The sequence below is a fragment of the Echiichthys vipera genome, assembly GCF_963691815.1.
Source record: "Echiichthys vipera genome assembly, chromosome: 19".
Classification (NCBI taxonomy): Eukaryota; Metazoa; Chordata; class Actinopteri; order Perciformes; family Trachinidae; genus Echiichthys; species Echiichthys vipera.
The window spans coordinates 19,129,932-19,156,694 of record NC_139844.1 but is presented as its reverse complement, the minus strand read 5'-3'; the positions used below and the strand labels follow the sequence as shown (position 1 = coordinate 19,156,694).

Here is a 26,763-nt window from a genome sequence, read left to right as displayed (position 1 = left end):
CAAAATGGGCATGTCCTGTCATGGTTTACAATTAATGCTGTTAAGTCCCTTGGAAAATTTGTGGAGTTGAATCATTTATATGCTCTTTTTTTAAGAATGGGAAAGACACAAGACAAGCGCCTTAGCTTTCAAATGCTCCTTTTTTGACTTTCTTTCTTTCTTTCGTTTTTTACAGTGTACGCTCCGCCTTCTCCGCTGTCTCCGGCGCTGCGCTTTAAATAGCAGCTGTTTAAAAGCTCCTCACCATTCTCCTGTCTGCTGTGCAGCTCGCAGTCTCTCACTCAGCACAGCGGTCCCCACTCATTCACGCATTTCTTAACCAACAAGCCCTCGCATACCCGAAATGTCGGCCGCCAGCACCGAGACGAGCGCCCCGTTGCCCACCGCCGGCAGCCGCGTCTTCTTCCAAGGTGCGCCCGGAGTTGGCTGCGTGGGGTCCGGCGGCCCCATCACCGCAGACGACCCGGTCCAGAAGAGACAAGGCAAAGTGACGGTCAAGTACGACAGGAAAGAGCTGCGGAAAAGACTCGTCCTGGAGGAGTGGATCATCGAGCAGCTCAGCGAGTTGTATGACTGTGAGGTGAGTGGAGGGTAATACATCCCCGACACCTTAAAAAACATAAAACATACAGACATTTAGGCAGGTGGACAGCATGTCACGGAGAAAATGGTCCTGGACACCTGCTTTATTAATTTGATGGGTTTGTGGCTCACACCCAACCTTATGTCACATTTGGACTCACTCAATATAATTCATTGGGGAACACCCGCTGTGTTTGATCGGATTTACACTGGCTGTCTGCCTCGAGTTGCATTACCTGGCTCAGCTAACACTGCACCTCGTCTCCGTGCTGCACAGTGTGATTTCCAATGCCCTCACCTGTCTTTGCAAAGGCATCGGGGGAAAAAAGGGCACCCATATATTTACAGCGAACCCCAACATCCTCCATTAAACAGCCCGTGTCTCTGTGGTTTATCGGTGTCTCTTTGTCCTCTGCAGCGCTGATACCGAGGTCGAGAACAGCAGCGGCGTCTGAGCGACACAAAAGCTGTCTGGTTTAATAATGTTGCTCTTTACACTCTTGACTTTTGACACAATGTATTGTCTCCTCTCTTGTCGCTGAGATAGAGAGAGTTGACTGTTTAACTGAATCGAGAATGAAACGGGGAGTGAGAGAGAAACCGCACGATTGCGCCTTTTACGCACCAGTCGCATTGGTCCTTTTTTTTTTTTGGAGGGGGTTTTTGTCCGTTTTTCCGATCGTGTTCAAGTTGTAGACTGAGAAACGATAGCGTTTCTGTTTCACTGTTTGCGTGAACCCACACTCAATGTGTTGGAATGAATTGCCCAGTCTGTTTTTGAGGCCGATTCCCGACCTTTATAAACCCCCTATCCACCCTTCGAGGGATGATCTGTGGCCAGACGATATTGACAGGTTACTCTAAGCTCCCACGTTCACAAGTCGAATATTTTAACATTTAAAGGGTGGGGGGGGGGGGGGGGGGCATAAGGAGATTTGCGCCTGCGGGGGAGAGAGAGAGCGGGAGAGAGAGGGAGGGAGAGAGAGAGTGAGAGGGAGAGAGAGGGAGGGAGAGAGAGAGTGAGAGAGTGTTGGGGGTGCAGAAAGAGAGGGATTCTATAGGTGATGTGTCAGTGCATGTGTGTGTATGCCCCATAGTATGCTGCCAGATCCAAGTGAATGGAGGGGTGGGGGGTTGGACTGGAGGAGAGGAAAGAAGGGCAGTGGGTTAAGGATGTGCTGATGCTGTGACTCTCCTCACCAACCAATCACCTCCTTTGGCTCTGACCCCCTTCCTCGCAACAGAGGGTCTGCACAAGTGCACACATATGCACGAATGCACGCCGCGCGCATACAGTCAGTCTGTCGCCTCACACTCAGCCAATGGGTGATGAAACAGACGGTGTAAGCGTGAATCCACACTCTACTGCCCACATGCACCTACACTGTGAGGTTGTGTTTTACTTAAATACTGGTTAGTGTGCATGCGGTTATTTATTTATGCAATATGCTGCATCTCTGACTATTACTTAGATTGATTGCAGTGTGTGCGCATGTGCAGAAGGGAAACACCTGCACAAATCACAGCAGGACACTGAACGTCAACATCAGAACATTATTGTCCTTGCCAGTGGTCTGTCTGCTCACAGCATTGCAATGCAAATATTTCTTCCCCATACTGAAGGCAAATAGGCTGTCTGCATGTGTGCGAAGCCACTGCGATTTCTCAAAGCTCCAAACTGCTTCCATCTACTTTCCCCGAAAGTGAATTTTTCTGGAGCCATCTATAACCCTAGGCTGCTGGGTTTTTTTTGTTTTGTTTTTAAGGCTGTCATCTTGTTTGAACGCTTCCTCCTAACTTTACCGTACTGCTATGGTTCCCACTTAAGTTGAAAAGAGTTGCATAGTCTGTTTGAGTGTGGACTGGTTTACATTTCAAAGCCGGCTGAGCTCTTGGCTGCATGTCAGTCTGCAGTCAGCAGGTGCACTTGATCTACAAGTCGTATGATGCTTTCCTAGCATGGAATCGACTGATGTATTTGATATGCCAATGAGGGCTGGAGTGCGCCGCGTGCAGAGAGTCATATTGCGGTCATGCCAAATGTACCTTTCACTTCCAATGGATGGTAACCTTTGATTTGTTTAATGCAAATGTGTATAGAGCTCAATGGTCACTGTTTTGCCAGAGTGCTGCAATCAATCTCTGCAGTGATTTCTGGGTGGAAATCAATGTTTTATTGTAGCATTACTGTTAACAAAGACTGCAGTCTCTCATTTCTCTTGTCTCTTTTCCCTTCAATTCAGATTTCAGTAGAAATTCCCAGCAGCATGACACCTCCTCATATTATGCCTTTCACGAGGCAAATGGGATAATATCACATGATATTACCTTGGCTCTCCGGCGCAGTTGCCAGTATGATATCATGCTGGCTGCTGCAATAAGCGCAGTGTTGACTAGTGGTAGAAAGACATGAAAGCTGGCAGCATTTCAGAGGACAGAAGGTAATGAGACCACTACATCAGTATTTTTGACACGTTGTCACCGCGGTGCATTGTTAAGGATTACTTTCATCTATTCATCCATGAATAGAAACATGACAGCAGTGTTAGAGCGGGTGGACTGTACTGCTTCACTGATGATGTTTGGTCACATGACTGCAAACAGGAAGTCACACTCACCTTCATGCCTGTTAACACCTCCATGTTCAGACCTAAGATAGACACAGGTGTGTATTTGTTGTGGTGGCTAAGTGTGTGATAGAGAGAGGGAGAGAATGCTGATTAGCAGCAGTGCTGATCTGGCTTAAAGGTCAGCCACTGTATCAGTTTCATAAGAGAAAACCTGATACTACAGAGCATCCCAGTGTGTGTTTGTGTTTGTCTCTGGGGGTTGATGCTGTGTGCGGATGCTGAAGGTAATGGAGTGCAGATCGAGTTAACTCAGATGAAATTTAATTTTGTTTTCAATAACAGGTAGATTAGAATCTCTGTTACCAAATTGTCCCGTCCAAAACATGTCTCAGGTCGTAGGTTGAAAAACCCAGGAAAGTGTAAAGATCTAAATTATTCCCACACAATAACGGCAAGTCAACAAACTAAGATTCATCCATCCATCCATCCATCCATCTCCAACCGCTTGTCCCTATCAAGGTCGCAGGAGCCGATCCCAGCCGACATCGGACGTGAGGCGGGGTACAGGACAGGACGCCAGTCTATCACAGGGCACATAGAGACAAACAGAGACAGACAACCCTTCACACTCACATTCACACCTACGGGCAATTTAGAGTCATCAATTAACCTAACACGTGCATGTCTTTGGACTGTGGGAGGAAGAACCCGGAGATAACCCACGCAGACACAGGGAGAACATGCAATCTCCACACAGAAGGGCCCCTGCCCGGATTCAAACCAGAAACCCTCTTGGTAACCAGTGCTAACCACGACACCACTGTGCTGCCCCTCACAAATGATGATTTAAGGCATCGCCATAAAAGGAATAGTTTGCAAGAAATAAGCATATTGCTCAAAATGTCACCACTTCATGGTGCTGCGCTAAATATGAAGCTACGGTTGTCGTTAGCATATCTTAGCATAAAGATTGAAAGGGACAGCTAGGCTGGCGGGAACAAAATCCACCTACCACCACCTTTAAAGCTCATTACGTAACACATTAGGTCTTGTATGTTTAATGCATTTATAGACTAAAGTGTTGCTCCAGAGCCAGACTACTCGTTTCCACATGTTTCCAGTGTCCATGCCATGCTAAGCTAACCCTCTGCTAGAGGTAGATTGATTTTCAGTGTACAGACATAAGAGCCATATCAATCTTCTTATCTAATGTTTCGCAATAAAGCTAATTAGCATTTATCCCAAATTGTTAAGGTTACATTTATTTAACCTTGAGGACAATACACTCACTTAACAAATCAATATTTTCTATCTTAATGGTATGTTTTCCTCTTTCTGTATCTTACTCTCTTTCATTAAAATATTTGACTTTGCTTTGAGCCTCTGTCTCTCCCAACCTCTCTGGGCGATAGTATTACAGAAGGTGAGTTCTGTCAGAGATGGATCCCCTCTGCTCTACTGGGATACGTTGCCTCTGTTCATTTTCAAAGGACAGAGTGGAGGGGTGACTTAGAGCGAAAGAGAAAAGGAGAGAGAAGAGAGAAGGAGCGTGAAAAGCCAAGGACCCAAGTGCTCCCAGAACAGCTCTTAATACAGTGGAGCCACGGACTATAGCATTGTATTCTCTCTTTCATTTTCAGCTATGTTGTTGTCTGACAGCCATTGCTAAATTGCATTACACTATAGATAAAGTGCTGCAGTTGTTTTCTCCCTCCAACAGCAGAATACTTCTCCTCACTGGTTATGTTTTGGTCCATAAATTATCATTTAGATTGGTAATCAACCTCTATCTACTGTAGGGTAGATTATTTTCAATATTCATTAATCTGTTTCTTGATTACTTGTTGATTCATTTGACTTAAGATATGTAAGAAAAAAAGTTCAAGGTGCCTATGCAAATCTCCTAAAGCCTAAGGGGGTGTCCTCACATGGCCCATATTGTTTAAGCAACAGTCAAAAATCTATTTATTGTAACACTCGACAAAGAAAAGCAGCAAATCTCCACATTTGAGAAGCTGAAACCAAACAATTGTTGGCATTTTTCTAATTAATAAAAAAAATGACAACACTCACCCACTCACTCTTTCAGCAGCCCACTGTCAGAGACCTTACCAGACTGTGTTGGGAGTGCAGATTAATGCAGTGGTCAACTCTGGGTGATTAAAATGCAGAATGTGTCACCTCAACGCAATCAATGGAGGCTTCTGAGAAACAGACAGACAGACAGAGAGATTATTAGAGCTGTAAATCTGACTTTGAAGTTTCCCGTGTGTGTGTGTTGTTGGGGTGCATGCTGCAGAATAAGGGGAGAGAGACTCTGTAATGCCCTACTTTTTCATGGCTCTGCGTCAATAGAGCCCCACTCAATGATGCTTATTCATGTGTGCGAGTGCAGACCAGGCCGACGTGCAGTGCTCTGCCCCCTCGGGCCTTGTTTGTTTGTGTCCGTGGGTTTATATGGATGTGTGTAACAGAGACCATATATGCTTTTTGGGTTGATGATATTCCGCTGCTCTTTGGCAGATATGGGGTGGTTAGCGATCAGGGGCACTTTTCCATGAATGGATGAGCATGAGCCCTTGTACTCTATTGTAACACACACACACACACACACACACACACACACACACACACACACACACACACACACACACACACACACACACACACACACACACACACACACACACACACACACACACACACACACACACACACACACACACACACACACACACACACACACACACAAACACACACACACGCACACACACACACAAACACACACAGGTCGGTGTATATATTTGGACCAAATGGAGCAAATGGAACTAAGAGATGGAGCATAATAAAACTAACTATGTCTGCTACTCTCTTTCTCTCTGGATCGTCATCACAACGGGGTCATTTCCACACTGTTTTGTGTAGGAGGGCTGTCTCAAGGCGGTGTGTTTGTGTGTGTGTGTGTGTGTGTGTGTGTGTGTGTGTGTGTGTGTGGCTGTGTCTGTATGTTTATCCCCTCTCCTCCCCCTCTCCTGCTTTTCCCGTGACCTTGTCAATAACATCCCCCCTTTGCTCGCCTTTCATGTTTTTCTTGCTGGGAAGGAGCACGGCTGTGTATTATGTGAACCTCATTGGGCAGCAGAGGAGTAAACAGTGCAATTTAAGCCAAGTCATTAGCAATGTTCAATAGGGTAAGGAATAGCACGCAGGGGATAAACGGGAATAAAGGGGTGTCTTTCCCCCTTCATTAGCCCATTACATATGCATCCATCACCTCTGACTTGATGGATGTGATTCAATTCAGTGATCAATTGAATACGTCTCACTATGACTGATGACAGGAAGTGGGCTAAGATTACCTCATTATTTTGAAAATCCCAGCATGGTTGGCTAATCAGCTGAACAAAAAGAAAAGAGCACTGTGGGAAGAAAAGCGGAAAAAGAGGAAGAAACCTACATGCACGCGCATTATAAACTTGGATCCAGAATGGCCACCATTAATTTAATAACAGCCGGGCTGACAGGTCCACTCATTGGGAGATTTAGTCAACTGGATGTTTGTTTCAATGGGTGATCCTGATGTGTTTATGGATCTGTCGGGGGAAGGTCATTGTTGTGTTTGTTATCTGTACTTGGGATGGCAGACATTTACCTCCCCGCCATTGTAAATTGCACAAACCAAAAATAGATGCTCACTTAGGGTCTGTGTCAGAGCACGCGTTGACACATTTCACGTCGCACCTGCAGACACATGCGTCTGCTGCTAAACAAATCAGAGGTGTTGACGAGAAGACCTTTTAGCGAGCAGATAGCTAGCAGCTGTTATAACAGTTATAAACAGCAGAGAGGCGTCAAATGTCTGTCTTAAAAGCAACAGCTAGTACAAAGGTTACAATGTGTTTGTTCCCCTTTTTGTCATCGCTCTAACATGCTTCATCCTGACGTCGTCCTCTACACTTTACCTCCCCTCTCTCGTCTCGACTTCCCAACCACTGGGACACCCACCCACCTGTTTTTTTTTTATACTCCTTTGCCTCCTCCTCTCTGAGATTCTCCTCTGAGCAGTTTTGTTCTGCTGTCATCCTGTGGCTTTACATACATGTAGATTAGCCATTTTATGTCTGTAGTTGACACTGTTAACAACATATGCCTTCCAAATGTACAAAAAGGTTTAATTGCTACATCGACAGTGTGATAATGTCACTGAGAATGATGCCACCACAGAACACAGGGCAGAAATATAGCATTGCTTCAAAATGTAAAATAATGATAAAAGAAAAATCTTTTTTTTTTTTGTTCTTGCCATCAGCCTACGCCTTTCCTGCTCGTCTTTCATGGTTCCCCCTTCTCCTAAACCTGCATGCTGTGTTTATGGGTTTAACTGTTTAACTGATACGACAATGCTGTCATGGTGGTTTCAGATGTTTCTACAAACCCCAGGGAGGCATGTCAGTCTGCCTGCTGCATATAAGAAAAAAATAAAGATGGGTAGGGTGAAAAATATAATTATCTGGAAAGAACAAATGTCGGCAGGTTATTAACTTGAATTATAGGTCTTGCCAATAAAGCCATCCAATCCCAAAACACACAAAAAAGATCTTAAAATGTCAAGTGCAATTGGCCATCACAATCGAGTGACATGTCAGATGCAAATCGTACAAACCAGAGTAACAAAAAATGGAAAGCCTCTGAGACCATGAAAGGTAGGAAACAGGAGAATTTTCACACTCACACGCTGACTTTCTTTTCTTCCCCTCCCATCCCAAGACGATCCACTTAATGACTGGTTTCATTGTCAGTGGGCCGACACATTTATAAACTGGCTGTGTACAAACACTGACTCACTCTCTGTGGTTGGCACTGTCGGAAAATAAAGATGCAAAAACACTGTCGTCATTCACACGCGTCTGTGAGAGGGAGACAGAGAAGGAAGATTATTGTTTTGACTTTCAAAGTTAGTGGGGAGTGTTCATATGGACGTTTAGTTTACTTGTACGTCCACCGCTTCATGCTCTGAAGGAGTGTGCTCATTTGGCAGCGACGGATCCGATCAGTAAATGTGTAAAAAAGAACTCTTTCCTGGTAAATTTAAGTTGTCACGTCTAAATCCCTGCGTACGCTCTATGTCCCCACAACAAAGAGTTTTCTAAGCGCTTCCGAATTTGAATAAATCCATTAATTTGATTGGCTGACAGCGTATGACCCTGCTGCTATTGACGTTTTGTGTCCAGTTTGACTGTAAGCTTTGCTTTGCACTGAGAGGAAAGGTCCAAATGGGCTCCAGCTGTCAATACATTGGCCTCAGGGAGGAACTGTGTGCCTGGTAAACACAGTAAAATGAATCATGCGCCCCCGAATCACAAAACTGTGAAATTGAGTCACAAGACAGATGCTGACAGTTTCATGGTTGAATCCACAACAATACTTGGTCTGAGCTTTAGATCAGGATTTTGACCATAAGAAGATGAGGCGATATTAAGGGATTTTGACCTTGTACAGGAATAGCATAACACAGTATGTCAGCAGCTGCTACACGAGGCTGTAAGAAAGAATTGTTGAAGGTGGACATGAGATGCCAGTAAGGAGGCCCCTTGTCACATCTACTGTTTATGTACATCAAGTTGCTTCTGAGGTCGGGGAGAGTCAGCAGATGATGCGGTCCATCTAACTATGACGTACATGATATTCACCGTGTTTAAATATCTCTCTCTTGGAAGACACTTGGGTGTTCATATGAAAAAAATAGTTGTGTGACAAATGAAAAAGGAGAGAGAGGTCTGGCTCCTGTCTGCACGGCGGGCCAATCACTGCATGAAGTGGGCGCGGATGTCAGCTTACAGAAATGGTCAGACCCATTTCTTTCCTAGATGGTAACACTGAATTTGCGAAAACTCTTGCGAAACTCGCTGCACGAAAACCGATTCAAGGTCAAAGCCTGTCGTCCGACCACCTAACTTTAACCATTTAATGTCAAGGCCTAACCGCGACCACCTAACTTTACCCATTTAATATTAATGCCTGACCTCAACCATCTCGTAAGCATTTCGGAAATTTTTGGATTACCATCTAGACAGGAACAGAAAACACATACCATTTCTAACACATGAAATCCAACGCTTACCGCCACTGTGTATCAAAAACTAGACCATCGACATCTAGAAGACTAAACCCTCGCAGTCCTGGCTCTAGGATACGTCTGACTTTGTGGCTTTCTCCCAAGACAATGATCAGGATTTAACACAAGCAAGACGAGGACATGGTTGGACACCACCACCTAGCTGACCTGTGAGCATGTTGATTGAAACCATCCCAGGACCACCACAACCACAACCACCACGATGAGCAGCGAATGAATGATTAAGACATTTGTATTATTATCTTGATGAGCTTCCAAAATTCAGCATCATTGCTTTTTTTTGACTGGAATTGACTTAATTCCCGCCTCTCAACCCCTCCAGCTCACCTCTCTGATATACAATGTCCTCTAGAGTGCAGCTGAATCAGCGTGGGAAAGAGCTTTTGCTGCAGCATCTAACTTTATCCAGTGAAGTCACATCATCCGTGCTGTATGGTTTCAGCAAATTGCATCGCCGGAGGGGAGGAGGGAGGTGCCCAAAGATGGAGGAAGGGGGGGCAAAACTGCTGTCCAGACATTTTTCTCCTTTCTACAATTGCACCTTCTGTCATTACCGTTCCAGGGTTATTTTTTGTTTAACTGTACTTTGTGAGACATGGAAACCTTTGTCCTCTTGTTTACCTTGATGCTCTCTAGACCTCTCAGCTTTTTTTCTTTTTTTTACTTGTCCCATGCTCCCTCTCCGTTCTCTGGCGTGCAGTAGTTTGGCTCTCTCCCTCAGCTCACACAGTCTCCTAAGATGAATTCAGCCCTTTGATGTGACACAGCATGGCAGCGTGTAGAGAGAGGAAGAAAGCTGAGCTGTGAGGTTTTACTGTGTTGCGCAATCCTCCTCTGCCTCATCATCACAGTGACCCACTTATCTGTGCGCTCCCCATCTCCCTGCATCTTATTTTCTCCTCTTATGTATCTTAATTACCGCTCTCATACATTTCTCTCTCGCAAGCTCTCTTCATTTCTTCTCACTTCCCTTCTTTCTTACCTCTCTGTTACTCTCATCTCTGCATAAGATCCTGTTGTTTCATTGTTTAACTTTCATTCATTTGCTTTCTTTTCTGTCTTATGCCATACTGTTTAATGACTTTTCCTTTACAATATACAGTAATCTGAATAGTTTAGCATCTTCTTACTATCAAAATTCACCTTAATTTCTTCCTGTCCCACAAACACCCCCCCCCCCTTCTATTTTAATCTTCAGTGCTTGCGTACAGAGCTGTATTTAAAGACGGTGTGGGGGGTACTTTAATAACCAGATAACTTCTCTTGGAAACCTTTTCAGACTGTGTGCGCACTCAATATTATTGAGGTTATATGATAGATCTGCCAAAGTCGGCCACATTATGTGCTACAGAGGCACTTCATCTCAATACCCCATATCATTACAGGCAAAATAATCAATGGCATTTCTCTTTCTTCATAATACAGTCTTCTCCTAGCTAGATCAACACATTTGCTTGCGTGTTTATTACCTGTGCAACCTATGTTATCTTATATATTTTATATATAGGCCGTACTGGCTGTGACTTTTATGTTATTTTCTTCCAAAATTGCACATTTCTAAGGCATAATAATTTGATATGGTATAACAGAGGTCATAAAGTCAAAGCTAGCATTCAACCGACCAGTTGAGTTGAAGGCTATAATGTATATTTGAGGGAAGTTAGCTTGCTACAGTTTCTAATTTCTTTGTCTTTCTCATAATCGTTTTAAAATATCAGCAATCTCGCATTGATTCAATTTGAATCGCAGCTCGGTCAAAAATAAACTGGGGTAAAAAAACGAAATGTGGCAGGTTAGTCAATTATTCCTTTTTTCCCTTTCCTTTATTCCTTTGCTGTAGAGCTGTGGCTACTCATCTCTCAGTGTGTCAGTTGTATTGTTTTTTGTAGATTGTGGACTTACGTGCAGGGCATACTTAACATAGAACTGAAAAACAAAATCTGTCTATATAACTGGCATTAGCAATTATCTCTTTGGGAAATCTTAGCCACCGCTCAATGCAACAGGTAATTCTAGTTCATGTAGGTAGGGTAGGGATAATTATGAATCACTTGGCAGAGGGAAGTGATTTCCTGTCACAATTAGTTTGACTCTTTGTTCGCGGAGAGAGTGTTTGCATAGAGCCTGAATAGAGTTTGCGGTGAGTCACTGGGTCGGGCCGCTACATTAGTTTTGATTCACCTCATCACAGGCTAACCAGACTGAAAACGCTGCTGGCTGCTTAGCTGTGGGTGAAAAACAAGTGTGACACGTGCACACACTTTCTCCGCGCAAACACAAAAACAAAACACACTGACTGGCCTGTCTCGCTCTCTTTCGCTCGCTGGCCCTCACACAAAGTCGACTCAAAGTTGCATTCGTCGCAACAAACACTTTGCTCCTTGTTATCTATCTTGCACACACTAACTCTCTTTTCATGACTGTGTCTTTCTTCTCATGTGTATGCAGAGACACAACTTTGCTCTCATCTGCAAAATTAAAACAAATGGTGCTTCTGTCCTCTCTAATACTGTCTGCACGGACACAAAACTCTTATTGCTTGCCAATTTCACACTATAAATTAATGGTGTAGGCCTTTAACATAATGCAAATAACAACAAGGAATGCACTATGCACAGAGAGATAGCAATTTCAAATTTTACAACATTAGCAACATCTCGCAAAAATGATTTTTCATGCATCTGTTTCTTCGTTTTATTTTTGTTTTCCGAACTGGTTGCCAACACATGCGCCATTTTTTTCCAAATGTGTCACATTGTGTGCTAATAGTGTCCCTTAACACTACAACCAAAATGAATTAATTTAATCATAATTTTATTTGTTGTGTGAATGTCCTATATACTCAAAATGATGAGGTTCTGTATGAGAGTTCTTGTGCCATGTGCCTCTTTCTACTGTCTCACAAAATCAGCACAAATACAAATATTGTGTCGGCACTATTTTGAATGTATTCCTGTGAGGATGTGCATGTGTGTGTGTGTGTCTTTCCTGTCCCTTTACGTCTCCTAGCATTGTGCGCTGTCATTTTGTCACCCTTCCACTGTTGGCTAGATGGAAAAATGATTTGCCTCTGGGGCAGTGGGTGTGACCTTAACTATTTCAGGCTCTCAGATCACCAGCAGGACAAGTTCAGTGTTTATCTGCATGTTAAGTGTGTGAGTGTTTCCACTGTCGTCATTGCATGCAGTGTATTTAACGCACTTAGATGCTTTCTCACAAAGCCCAGTGGTAAGGGCTTCCTCTGATTTATAGTGGCAAAAACTTGTGTCTGTCCGTGTGTGAAGATTGGCACGTCGTTGGCGATTGCCTGCAGTCGTGCTTCACACACACACAGGCCGCGCTTGCCCCAGTCATCACCAATCACAGTGACAGAGGGTGACAGACTGCCTGCTGACGAGTGGAATAGTCAGACACACACACACACACACACACACACACACACACACACACACACACACACACACACACACACACACACACACACACACACACACACACACACACACACACACACACACACACACACACACACACACACACACACATTGAGTGATAATCATCTATAGATAGATTCACTTATTCATCTCTATTATTAGGTTAAAGCTTCTTTCTGTAGCCTATGAAAACGTACAGACCACAGTATGCGAGCACGACACCACTCAATGTAGTTTTTTTTTTAATACATATCATATCTTGTTACTGTCATTCGTGACCAGGGCCATGATCTCTGTGCCCTGCTAACATTTCAGAACTGGCAGGTAGCTGCAGCCAGGTGTAACAAGCTGAGCTTTGACGAAGCAGCAGGTGATAGTAATGATTGATTCCTGAAATTCTAGTTTGGATATGTAATGGGTTTCATGTCTCTTAAGGGCATGAAACCTCTCGTGAATGTTTTTGGGGCCTAAATTGAGAGTATTGTTCATTCATTCATTCATCTTCATCCGCTTGTCCCTGTGGGGGTCGCAAGGGGCTGGAGACGATCCCAGCTGACATAGGGAGTGAGGCGGGGTCCACCCTGGACAGGACGCCAGTCTATCACAGGGCACATAGAGACGCACACAGACAGACAACCATTCACACCTACGGGCGATTTAGAATCATCAATGAACCGAACACCTGCATGTCTTTGGACTGTGGGAGGAAACCGGAGAACCCGGAGAAAACCCACGCAAACACGGGGAGAACATGCAAACTCTGAGAGTATTGTTGCTTGGCCATTTTTTCAGCTTTTCTAAAAAGTCACCCAAGGATTTTCTCAACCTGTCCTGAGTTGCCTTTGTAGCCTTATTATGAATGGCAACCACAGTCTTTACATAAATCCTCTAACAATATAGATACTTGTCTCTGGAAAATTACAACTAAAGAAACAAAATGTGTTTTTGTTTCTTCAGCTTTCTTGTCTATTTGAGCTAATGAGATTATAAATTCATCTATATTTTAATACATATAATATGTGTAATATGTGATTTAAAGGTTAAGATAGCGTAACTATTTCGAATCACATTATTTTAACCAGTCAGAGGCTACAGAGATGGCAGTTACTGCTACTCTGCTACCTTTTAGCAGCATTCATTTATCTTTGTTGCATATTTTCTCCATAATTGTGATATTAAGCAGCTTTCTTATTTATAACAGACTCAAAATTGATTCTTCAATCACAGAAAATGATCTTGCCTAGCCAGTTTTTACATCAAAAATTGCACATTTCTATTGCATAATCATTTTATATGGTATGACAGATGCCAAAAAGTCAAAGACTAATCATCTGAGAATTTTAAATGGCAACAGCATCCATCTATTTATCTCCAAGTCCTCTGATGTTGCTTTTTTTTTTCTTTTACATTTGCATATAACCCCGGTCCTCTGGTTCCACAGTGCTCATACATAGATGACAGGCTTTGATACGTTCTGCCACATTCCACTCCTTTCGCCACCTGTCTTTTCTGTTTCCTTAATGAGGGGGGATTTCAGAGCGAGACCCTCTTGCTAAGACTCGGAGGGAGATTTCAGAGGAAGAGGTCGAAGAGGACGTTCGTCTGTAGAGAGACTGAGATGCTTAAAATGCAGGTTGTGTAAATGCCTCTTAACGGCTCAGGAATGAGGGCGAAGGTAGGGAAGCCTTCTGTTCCAATGTGTGTATGTTTGTCAAGTGTGTGTGTGTATGTATGTATTAACAATTGCAAATGACATATGTGCAACCAATGTGTGAGTGTCACGGATGTCATGTGGACTTTTTGAGGTTAGTGTTTATTGCTAACCTGAAGCATTCCTGCTCTTTTATATCCATCCTCACAGTAAATGATTGATATGAAATACAGTTGGTAATAGGTAATTCATCTGTAGTCATCTGTGCATAGCGCACAATGTACCACGCATACCACTTGCCTTACATTTGGTATTGTAATTTCAAAGGTATAACTGTGGGCTAATTCTATTCTGTGCACATCAACCCACCCACGCAAAAATTGAAATTACAGTGACTGAGCTTCTAACGCTGAGAGCTAAAATCAAATCGTCCTTCCATCCTCGCCGTTACTGTGTCTGAATACCAGTGCTCGCTCCAGGCAAAAGCATAACAGGGCCCTCTGAGAGCACATAAACGCACACACACACACACACACACAAACACACACACACACACACATACACACACACAAACGCACAAACAAACACGCACGCACGCACGCACGCAGGCACGCACACACACACAAACACAAACGCACATACACACACGCACACACACACACACACACACACACAAACGCACATACACACACACACACAAACAGACACACACGCACGCATGCATGCAGGCACGCACGCATAAACACACACGGCGCACTTTAAAACTGGAAACTGTTTTAGTGTTGTAGCATCCTGGGCAAAGAGAACTAGGGTTCATCCACCATGCATCACAAATGGTTTTGTTTGCTGCATCAACTAGGGTGTTCAATCTACAATAGCACTGCTTTATTTCTAGGTAGGTTATGAGCATTTTAGAGAACCATTGAACCAATGATCAATCATCGAGGGCATGGGAAAACTTCAAACACAAGAGCAACAAAACCTGTATATATGACGGGCTCATCATCAGCCACTTATTTGCTTTGGCTCTTTGGGAAGTCGGCTGTTTTTTTTGCTGGAAACAGCTGACGTTGGTTTTTATATGGGGTCATGGATTGTAGAGAGCCGTTATGATTCAGTGATATGACCAGTTAAATGAGCGATCAGCTTCAAGTAGCTGAAGAGTTTGGTGTAGATTCTCAGTGGGATTATCAAAAGTTATATTAAATGGTGCTTGAACATTCCTCTTTATTGGAGCCTGGCTGCACTGGTGGAATATGTTAGTTAAGAGAATATTGCACTGGGATGTAGTAGAAATAAATGCTGAATAGCCAGGAACACAAGAACGTCCATATTGGACAATTCTACAAATCCCATTCAGTATTAAAGTCCAATGCCAACATCAAATAATGTTAATTGAAGTCTTGCAAGTTCTTGATATGGCAAACGATTTAGGTACGGTTCAGGTCCGGCAACTAAACCACTTGTTTAAAATTAGGGAAAGGCAGTGATTATGGGTAATAAAAAGGCAAACATAATTAAAGGTCTGCAGCAGGTCGGAAACGGTGGTCTACGGCATTAAAGTTCCATTTGCTGCACACCCGTACACCCTTAAATTGTGAGGCAAAGAAACATCCAATTTGGATGTATTTCCTAGTGATACTGGGATGGGATAGCAGAGTTTTGCTGCAATCGTGCTGTCTGTTCTTACCGAGCAGTCCAGCTGTTGGTAAAGGACACAGCTTGATTTCTCTGCCTTTAATCCCCAGAAGGGAAAGTTTGGAAGATACATCATGCGGTAGCTGGGAGGAAAGGGTTGATCCTCCCTGCGTGCCTCTTTTGCACAAGCCTTGTGGTGAAATAAAATGAACCAGAGGAACACAGGACCTTTGAAGTGGTGTTGAGCAGAATACAGCCTCTAACCGCCGAGCCACTAAACGGCCCAGCCCCGGCAGCGCGGCATAGCACAATGACATTTCCATATGATGTCTGCTTCTATCAGGGCAACATAGGTTCAGGTTTGTTTGGAGCTCGGAGTGCAGAGATGTGGAAACAGTGTTTTGAACAAAGAGGTGAAATGGAGGAACTTAAAGTGAGAGAAAGGGTGTCATAAGGGTTGGTTTTGGTGAGGGATTAGTGTCTAAAAAAACACGAGTCAGTGCATCGATGTGTTGTGAATAGAATTCCAACACAAAGATTCTGTAGTTTTCCATTTTAATTTTCCTGGTTGCCTCCTCTCCTCTTTTAACTACATTACCTTCTTGACATGAATCTGTTTCAGCCCTTTACTAATCAAAGCTGCTTTTGTGTTTCAGGAAGAAGAGATGCCAGAGGTAGAGATAGACATAGATGACCTGTTGGAGGTCAACGGTGACGACGAGAGAGCCAGTAAACTGCAGGTATACCCCTGAGACTGTGTGTGTGTGTGTGTGTTTGCACCTACATTTCTATTTTGTTTTAGCAAACCCCATTTTAATATACTGTACATGAATGCATGTATAGGTACCAGCTTTCACTCAGTTCACATACTGCTTTTTGTTCAGTCTGATGTCTAATTCTACATTCATTTTACATTTTATCCTCTAAAAAAGGTCCATGCGCTGTCGATATGATGTCGGAAAATATCTAATGCCTCAACAACTCTCTGTTTTCCCTTTTTACACAGGAATCATTAATAGACTGCTACAAACCAACAGAGGTCAGTATGTCTACTTCGTCCTTCATACAATAAAAACGTTCAATGAAAGAAAGACATTAGTGATGCACACATGCTCCATTCCATTTTCAGTGTAGAGTTGAATGTTGAAGCAACGTGCCGCACATGTGTATGTGTAGTTAATTAATGTCTTGTGACACTCACACACACTTTTTTTCTCTCTCCACTGTCACCCTGACCTAAATAAGAACAAGGGTTAAAAGGACTGAAAGTTTGTTTGCTCATTGGGGGATTTGAATGTGTTACGTGTGTGTGTGTGTGTGTGTTTGTGTTTGTGTGTATAGAGGTGTTAAGTGTTTGGGTTAGGGTGAGGCAGGGTTAAGCTATTTTGGTGATTACAGGTAGCACAGACCAATCACATTACCTCTAGATACAAAGATCTCGTCCATCTGTTGTGTGTGTGTGTGGGTGTGTGTGTGTGGGGGGGGTCTGTGTGTGTGTGTGTGCGTGTGGCATTAGGTCAAACTGTGACAGCCACTTCAAGGTCAGTGGTATCCAAAGCTGTGTCAAAACCATGTTGACAGCCACTGATACATGTCTCACTCACTCACACACACACATACACACGCACACACACACAAACAAGCACACGCACATGCAAACGCACACACACGCACACACACACACACACCCGCACCCGCACACGCACGCGCGCACACACACACACACACACACACACACACACAGACACACACTAATCTCTTGAGAACGGAGTAGCGCAGATGCCATTTTAACCCAAACCCACATAGAAGGCATCGGCAGGGAATAAACAAGACAAGCAATGGAGACAAATGTGACAAACGTAGGAAAGAAAGAATGAGAGCACTGTTAGAAAAGTGAGGGAGGGATTGAAGCTATTTCAAAGAGATAGGAAGTGAGGGATGCAGAGGGATAAATGAAAGACGGCCAGAGGCAGAGAGGGACTGTAGAGGAGGGGGAGGCATTAGTAATTGGGTCATGAGCGGAGTCACCCCTGATATAATGAGGTGGGGATTATATTCCAACATATTCTCCATCACAGTCACACCACCGTGGACCTCAATACAACCTCTTGCTTAAACCCAAAGTGTGTGTCCTCCTTCCTTACTGATTGAGTTTCTTCATAATCTAGTATTTCACCCCCACAATTAGAGTTAAGCAGATTTAAAATGTATGTGTCATTTGACATTTGGGGAAAAACACACCTTCCCTTTTTTTACCACTCTAATGCATGTACGCTAAAGTTAAAGATAAAACCACCAGCAACTGGTTAGCTTAGCTTAACATAAACATGGGGAAGCAGCTGGTCTGGTTTGGTCTGAAGTTAAGTAAATCTGTCTGCAAGCACCTCGATTAAAGCCAGTAGGTGGACTTTCTTTTGGACAGTGCCAGGCTCGCAGTTTTACCGTGTTTCCACTTTTTATGCTAAGCTAAGATAGCCAGGTACAGGTTTAAAGGTTAAAATGATGGTCTTTTTTACCTGTGTTATAGAATCTGATTTTGTAACTTTATTGCATCTTAGATCATTAAAGAAATATTTTTTTAACTGAACATTTAGCTGTTTGTCAGTATGTGAATGTGCATGTCAAACTGTCTTTATGACTCTTATTTTCTCTCTTCCTTGCAGAACTTTGTCCGTGACTTGCTGGCCAGGATAAGGGGAATGCGAAAACTCAGTGCACCAACTAAGAAGGGCCTATAATGGCTGTGATGTCAACCATCAGTCAACCATAAACTGCGTCATCTCAGCTCCACCTACTTATCCCACTCAACATGGACTGTCATCACACAGAATAACTTATCTAAACATGACAGAATTACGGTAGTAACTATTCTGCAACCTGCAAACAGGCACCATAAACTCCATACATATAGCACTAGTCATTCATTTCACAATCGTGTAGAATAACAAGGTGTATTATTATTATTATATTTGACTGTTGAAAGGTATGTAAGCGAAACAGAGCCAATATGGTTAAATAGCATACAGCCACAATAAAAAATATCAAGCTCTGGAACATACCAGAACTGCTACTGTGCTTTAACATGAAAAACACCTAATTCCACAATTCAGAGCCATGTTTCAAGCTGACGCTGTAAACCCGACAGCCATTCAGACTACAACACCAACGAAAGGGGAGGTGGTAAAACAATGTTTGTACTGCGGTAGGTGTGAAATTATCTGTAGCACTATGTAAAAAGTGCTTCATGATTTTTTTCATTTTTTTACTGAGGTGTTTAGCTGTTACTTCTTTTTAAAACATGTGCTGTATGTTGCCATTTATTATTCGTGTGTTTGAAATGTGGTCTTCAACAGTTTTTGTCCCACTTTAAAGTCACCCTGCTTATCCTTACTCTGTCGGTACTCGCAAATTTAAGGGAACATCTTGAGTTTTATTTTAAGCACAATGACGTTATTACATCAATTCTGTCCTCGTGTGATGTGTAAACTCTGGAAAGAGTGGGGACATTTTTAGCAAGCAAGGCAAAAATATTTGTGCCATTTACTCACTGTTCTAGTATACTTTTCACCACAGCAAGGCATGATGGGTGTTGCAGTTCTCTGTGTGAGACTACAAAACCTGTATGATTGGCAGCCTTTCACTTCTAATGTTCTGCTGGGTTGTCCATTGCTCTCCCTCGTCAAAATACACATCAGTTGGACGTTTAGGTTTAAGCACAAAGCCCATACGTTGCAGTTGTTTCTCACAGCCCGGTTCACTTAACTCTGCTAACTTGCCTCTCTAATCGTGGTTGATGTTGCCTTTAAGGACATTCAGGATCAGTTCACTTTTTTTTCTCAGCACTGAACCTTAACTACTGACAACCTAAAAGGCAAATAAGGTCGAGTCACAACTGATTGACAACTTTTACCTTTGACCCGTCAGGTCCTGTAAAGGAAGGTGTGCTAAATCATGGCGTCATTAGCGTGACACTGCATTCCCAGAGAGTCTTCAAATAAGATGTTTTAAAACTTTTTCCAGGTTGCAGAAAATATGTTGTAATGGCATAATCCCAGGTTTAGGAAGCGGATTTAGTTATATATTGTTAATGTGCACCAACACATTCAGAAACCTGTAAGCTCTGGTACAATCAGGACTCTGTTGTGGGGTTGGGCCCGGTTTAACTTCCGAGCAGTCAATCTTGTACCGACAACCGGAATGGAGCAGACCTAAATCTGCCCCATGATATATACCCTCAGCTGCCAAAGACTAAAGCAGGGCAATGTTTGATTTTAGCATAACACTTGCAAAGCACCCGTCTTGCATGCTACCAACAGAGAAAAAACACTGACAAAGAGTATAGATATTATGAACTTATAATCGAGCAAAAAATACTTTTTTGACTTAGCTACCATGTCTAACTTTGTAGAACTTTTTGTGTTGAAACAACGTGACAGTCACATTGGAGAGAATCCAGGAAAATTTTAAAAATGGTGCTGTTTTTGATGTTCTTCCCAGGTTTTTGGTTGTATAAAACACATTTTCACTGTCGGTTGATGCCAGAGAATTGTGTCTGGAAGAAATGTGTGTGTCTTTATTGATGGGGTGTACACGTCCTAAAGTGGCATCCTCTTTGCTTTTCCTTTCTGCGCTCAGCTAGCAATGGTTGATTTGTTTAAGAAAAAGATCAGGTGTTTTCTGGAGCAGTGAATTGGAAGGAAAAATTGAAGAGGAAGCCATTTTAGGTCATTGAGATGCATCCAGGACTCATGTCGAGGTACTCCGTAGGATTTTCTCTGTCAAGAAACAGTTCAGGGGCAATAGGCTGATATTTTATAATTTATGGGATTTCATGTGGAGAGTATTTTGAAAGTGTCCATTCTAGAAAGCTTTATGTTTGCATGTATTTTTAAAGTTGCATGTCGAGGGGAACATTTTGTTGGCCCAGAGGTTTTTATTTCACAAAAACACTTTCCTTTTTATACCTTTATTATTATTATTAAGAAGACTAAAATATTCAGTTTTTCAGCTGCAGTTCTGTTTTTTCTGTACATCCACAATAAGCGTTCTTGTTTTTAAAATGTAATGTGGTGTGTGGTTTGTTCTTGCTGATAATAAAAATGCAGAAGGAGTCTGTACTGTTTAAACAGATGCCTTCCCTGTGTGATTTTAATTTTATGGGTAAAGGATATGTGTCTTAGGAGTATTACCTTCTGCTTTTTTAACGTAATATAGAATGTATCGGCACTGTTCCGGTACTTTCTACCTATATATATATCTATATATAAATATACATATACATAATCATCTAAACCTTGTAGAAGTCCTGATGGCCTGTTAAATGCACAGTTTCTGAATATGGTCCGTGTGCATTTCTCTCTGGATTGAGTGTTTCAGTATTTAAGTACCACTGCGACCTGCTTCATAATAAAAAAATACATGGAAATAAAAATGGAAATATACATATTAGCTTTCTTGTCAAGAGCTAGATGAAAGTAAATGTATGAAGACACAGCAATCTTGTCTGTCTGGTAAGTGTACGGCTGCGTTACAGCCAGCAGTGTGTTAGCTTAGCCTAGCATAAAGACTGGAAACTAGCCTGGCTCTGTCCAAAGGTCACAAAAGCTCAATAATATATCTGTATATCGTTAATCTGCAAAAGAAATTTATAAATTACAAGTTTCTGTTTTTGCAAAGGTAGGTGGCTGCTGTCTCTGGCTGTGCTCACAGGACAGATACGAACCCTATTTATCCTCCTATCTTATTCATTCCTGATGAGTGTTTGTGTCTTTAGGTGCTTTCGTGTGGTTGAGTATGTGCCATTATTCAGATGTGTTGAGATGTGTGTATGTGTGGGGCACGTGTGCTTTCACATGCCTGTGTTTCTGCACAAGGACCATATTAGAGCATTGTGATTGCCAATGTGCTCCTTTTCAGTGCCGCAGACTGTGGTAGTAGTTTAGTAGGACACCCCTGTCTGATTCAGTAAAGAGTTCATCAGGGTATGACATTATTGCTCAATGTGCGCATGAGTAGCCTTTCTCTGCAGCATATCTAGCCCCATATGGCCTAGTCTACTGTACATTGTTGCTAGGTAGAAAGTGGTCACTGATCTCAGATTTAAGAGGGCGCTAAGAAAGAATAATCACAATTAAACTTAAAGTTGCATGATTACGGATCTGAGAGGGAACAACTAACACCATAGCAGATCAAAACTAATATTATTTTTTCTTAAAAGGGAAGTCACGTGGAAGAATGTAGGCCAGTTTACGGAGGAGACAGACAGAGGGAACAGAGCTTGGTGAACGTGCCTCAGCTTTTATTCCCGCAGAGGATGTGATAATGAATGTCTTCTGATTCACTGACACACATTACCAAAGTGCCTTGTGGATTTCACTGCAGAAAACAGAAATGCACACACTCTGCGTGTTGGAAGGAACAGAGAGCTGAAGCGGTGCCAGCCCAACTGTGCAGTGCAACAGGGCTGTGTGTGCCTTTAAATTCCATGACCCACTTTTCACAGCTGGGACTGGCTGGCTGGCAGGGAGCGCTCGTGCACGCTGCCTTGAATAATTGGGACTGCAAGGTGAATGTGAGGAGAATAGTTAAGGTCGGGAGCATCCCAGCCGGCGAGCCCGGTTCAGTCAGCTGGTTGCACACCAGCAAATCTCACACCAGCTCGGTCCTCGAGTCACTGTCGTAATCGTCTTTCAGACTATTAATGCGGTTTGGCAGAAGAAAAGAATTTGAATTGATGTAAGGATTGAAGTGTCATTTTTACAAGCCGTTATCAGTTTATACTGTTGCAGCCACTGTACATTTTTAATAAATACAACAGCAATATGGCATGTTTCTTGAAGTAAAATAGCCCAGCAGACCTAATTGGAAATATTACATCTTCCCATCCCCCCTCCTCATTTTGCCTGTCTCTCTAGATCCTATACGTTCCTCTCCGCCCCCTTACTCTCTTCTACTACTTGACTATATTCTTCTCCCTGTCCCTTGTGGATACAGTGATCTATCATGCCAATACTTTAGAGAGACAGAAAGAGAAGGGGGGCGGGGGCCCTCAGCTGGAAGACAGATCCCATCTCGTCTCCACCGCTGTGGAACCCAAGTGCAGCATCTGACAAATGCTGGGCCGACGTGTCACGCTGTTACAGCCTGCTCATTCATTCACATGACAGGCAATTCAGCCATGCAGCATCACTTATTACTCAGACAGCGAGAAAGAGAAGTGGGGGTGAATTCTTCTGTCACCTCCATGACGGAGAGCTGTTATTTACCTTGCACACGGCAGACCTGCTGCATAGCGGATAAATAGGACATGACATGCTGACTCTCTCCCTGCCATCCCTACTGTAACCTGCAAGCAATAGTAATGGTAACAAGACTGGAAACCTATGTGTTGCAAATTGGGACAGAAAAAGTTATGATCTGATTCTTATTCCACTTTAAGAACAATCAAATCCTTAGGAACAACCTCCTTGCTTGACTATAAATACTTTATAACATACACTCATGTGTTCCACTTACGCAGCTTGCATAGTATGTGTGTGTGTGGCAAAAACCTGCAGTGCATCTTGTGGGAAATCTATTTAATTTCACTACGCTGAGCCCATTCCAGCACTCCAGACATGAATGTTACAGCTCTCGCTCTTCAAGCATAAAAAGATGTAGGTGTGTACCAGATCATGCAGACTTTGTTGCCAACATTGACCATTTTTACTGCTACTACAGCTGGGGGCGAACACACAGAATAATTGACTGAATGAGTGGGAATTGCTTAAGTGCAGCAGTCAGAAGCAGTTTCAGTAAGTTCAAGTTCAAAGTCTTTATACTTATAATAAATTAGAATCACTAGTAGTGTAGTAGATGATGGTTTGGACTAGTCGATACCAATACCCAGGAAATACTCGATACCATTTTCGATACCACAGGGAGAAAATGCTAAAAAAAAGAAAGAAATTTAAATAACGATTGGAATAATGCTGTAGGGTGTATATAGGACAAACTCTCGTTTGTTTTATTATAGCTCAGAGATTTTTGTTTACATGAAATTATTCCATGAAGGAGGTTAATCCTTGGATTCAGTGGATGAATAAATTGTTGTTAGTCAGGTTTCTCCACAGTGTAAACAGGGATCTGCGTCATGCTAATGTATTCAGCTACAGTCCTGTTTATCTTCAGTGTTTCTGGTGACCTGGCTCCATATTATCATTGCTTATTAAATAGAGTTGTTATAGCAGGCTGCCACTGTTTGTGACTCATTGCTGGTTGACTTTTCACACACACAATTGTGTCATCCTGTTAAATTAACGTCTCATAACGTTAGACGGGCAGGACTGATGATGTCCAGCTGCATTTAAGCTTTGTTAGCATATCGCCTAGTTTACATCCTTAGCCTTTTACTTTAAGGGTCTGTTTGGATTATTTGAAGTGGTGGGTCTTATCCATAGTTAGTGTATTACCTACAGTAGATGGCAATGGTCACGGTCCCCGGTTTGGAGAAGCAAGCAGGAGGAAAGGCATGAAAGGCTCACCTAAAAAAATGCTACAAGTACAGTATATTCAGAGTATTTTCACTGCTTTACATTGCCATCAAACAGCCCTGTTTAAGTTTACCCGGCTGAAACTGAAGCCTTTCTTTATTCTTTTTAAACCCTTTAAGTCACACAATTACACGAAGAAACTAACCGATTGAGGCATCGGTAGACCAGCACAATAAGCGTCCGAATGTTGTTAAACAATGCCGTTAATACCACTGCGACCACCAGAGGGATCAAAAGCCTAGAACTAATAGCACTATTTACTTGGGTCACATAGCCATATGTCTGCTGGCCTGTTTGTGTATGAACAATTTGTTTTTGAGGCCTGTTTGCTTTCTTGTGATTGGCCCTTCCAGCGCCATATCCAGAGAGAGAAGTGTGTGTGTGTGTGTGTGTGTGTGTGTGTGTGTGTGTGTGTGTGTGTGTGTGTGTGTGTGTGTGTGTGTGTGTGTGTGTGTGTGTACCTGTGTGTCTGTGTGTCCGTGTGCTCGCTCAATGCAGGGCCGAGGGTCTCTTCAGACAACATGGGGCGGGGGTCCTCCTGGTGGGGGATCTGTCTATCTGCAGGGGGTGAGTTCAGTTCATTCTCCATTATGCCATCTGTTTCTAGTGAATTATGTAGAGCCAGAGATCTTTAAAGAGGCTATTATGCTACAATAACAACATAGATGACATGCTCAGTGCCTTACATGGTCATATTTGATCCATACATGAAGAATGGTCAAATCAAAAGAAAAATAAAGACTAAACTATATGTTCTTTTCAGATTGCCCAATAGTAAAACAACAGAATGGTATTATGAGCAAGTTTAAGCATCATGAATCCGCTGATTTCCTGATGTCCTTTGTTTTAAAATTGTGATCTGGTTCAAGAAACTGCTCTCAGTTGTCAAAGCAATCATACGAGTGATGTGTTGCTACAGAGAGATGGCCTTGTCTGTCTGCTGCTTAAAAGGTAACATGAGGATAAAGAGACAGCGCGACAGAGCCAGACGTCTACAGCTGGAGTCAGCCTTAAAGGAAAAGGAGTACTGTTTGGTGCAATCGTGGCAACAACAATCCATAGTTAATCATCGGCCTTTGTCTCTTCTATGGAAAGGCAGCACTGTTAGAGTATGTAGGTTTCTAGTTGGCAGCAGATAAACCTGCATAGCAATGTGCTTCATTACTAATTGCCAGAGTACGTTTGAATATATATGCAAGAGAAACGATTATGGGAGTAGAGCTTTTTTAGGTAAGCTGTTAAAGCTGCTTAAGTGATATCACCGCTACACTGACATCTTTATATTTTTGTTTTCTGTTGATGAGATGAGTGTTTTGTAGGTGGCGATGTGTTACTAACACAGTGGCATGTCTCTGCAAGCTGGTCTGAAATGATATTTTGCAGTCTTTGCATCATTTACCTTATTATCGCACAGATTTTCTACGCTTGTCCAGCACCACAAAATTAGCTTCTATGTTGCCTTCAATTGCTGTTGAGAATATTGCAATGACAGGTACACAATGATTTAATAACCTAGTACTGTGTTAAATATACACACGTCACCCTTGTCAGAGACCATCAATGTCCTAAACACATACACTGGAGATCATTAAAGAACAAATTATAAATACATGATTTATTCTGAAATACTGTTATTTTTTTTATTATTCCAAATTTGATAGACTATCTGCTGTGGCTATACCACTGCTGTTCTAGCATGTTTTTTTAAAATAACCAAGGCACTTCAACAAAACCTTTATTTGATTGAAGATTTCAATCATGTTTTCTTAGGGCTATAGGACTCAAACATGAATAGGAAGTGTAGAGGCCACTGCTTTGAATGACTTCAGCACATCTGCGCCCACAGGACATCACTAGTTTCTCACACTGCTCTGGTTTCATCTTGGTCCATTCTTCTTGCAGTCTCTTCCACAGTTTGGTAACTGTAGTGGGTTTCATTACTTTGTTGCCAAGGATTTTCCAGAGATTCTATACTAGGGTTAAAATCTAGACTCTGACACTTCTTTACACACTTTGGGTTCAGTTTTTCCCCGAGTCTGACGCTGAACATGTTTCCCATCAGACCCAAATAAATTTAACTTTAGTCATGTCATGATTTGGGGGATGTTTTCTGCAGCAGGAGTTGGGCCTCTTGTACATCTACATGGCAGGGTGAATGCAAATATTTATATGAACCTCCTTCGGCTACATTCAATACCTTCACTGCAATTGTCTCCCAATC

At 42.6% G+C, this 26,763-nt stretch overlaps 1 protein-coding gene across 1 annotated transcript; it reads left to right on the top strand.

Moving 5' to 3' along the window:
- The first annotated feature begins 266 nt into the window (after positions 1–266).
- ppp1r14c (protein phosphatase 1, regulatory (inhibitor) subunit 14C) lies at positions 267–21,116 on the top strand. The gene is made up of 4 exons (XM_083934395.1): positions 267–580; positions 16,668–16,751; positions 17,018–17,050; positions 18,675–21,116. The coding sequence occupies exons 1-4, from the start codon at positions 344–346 to the stop codon at positions 18,747–18,749; spliced, it is 429 nt and encodes a 142-aa protein (XP_083790521.1). The 5' UTR covers positions 267–343; the 3' UTR covers positions 18,750–21,116.
- The last annotated feature ends 5,647 nt before the right edge of the window (positions 21,117–26,763 follow it).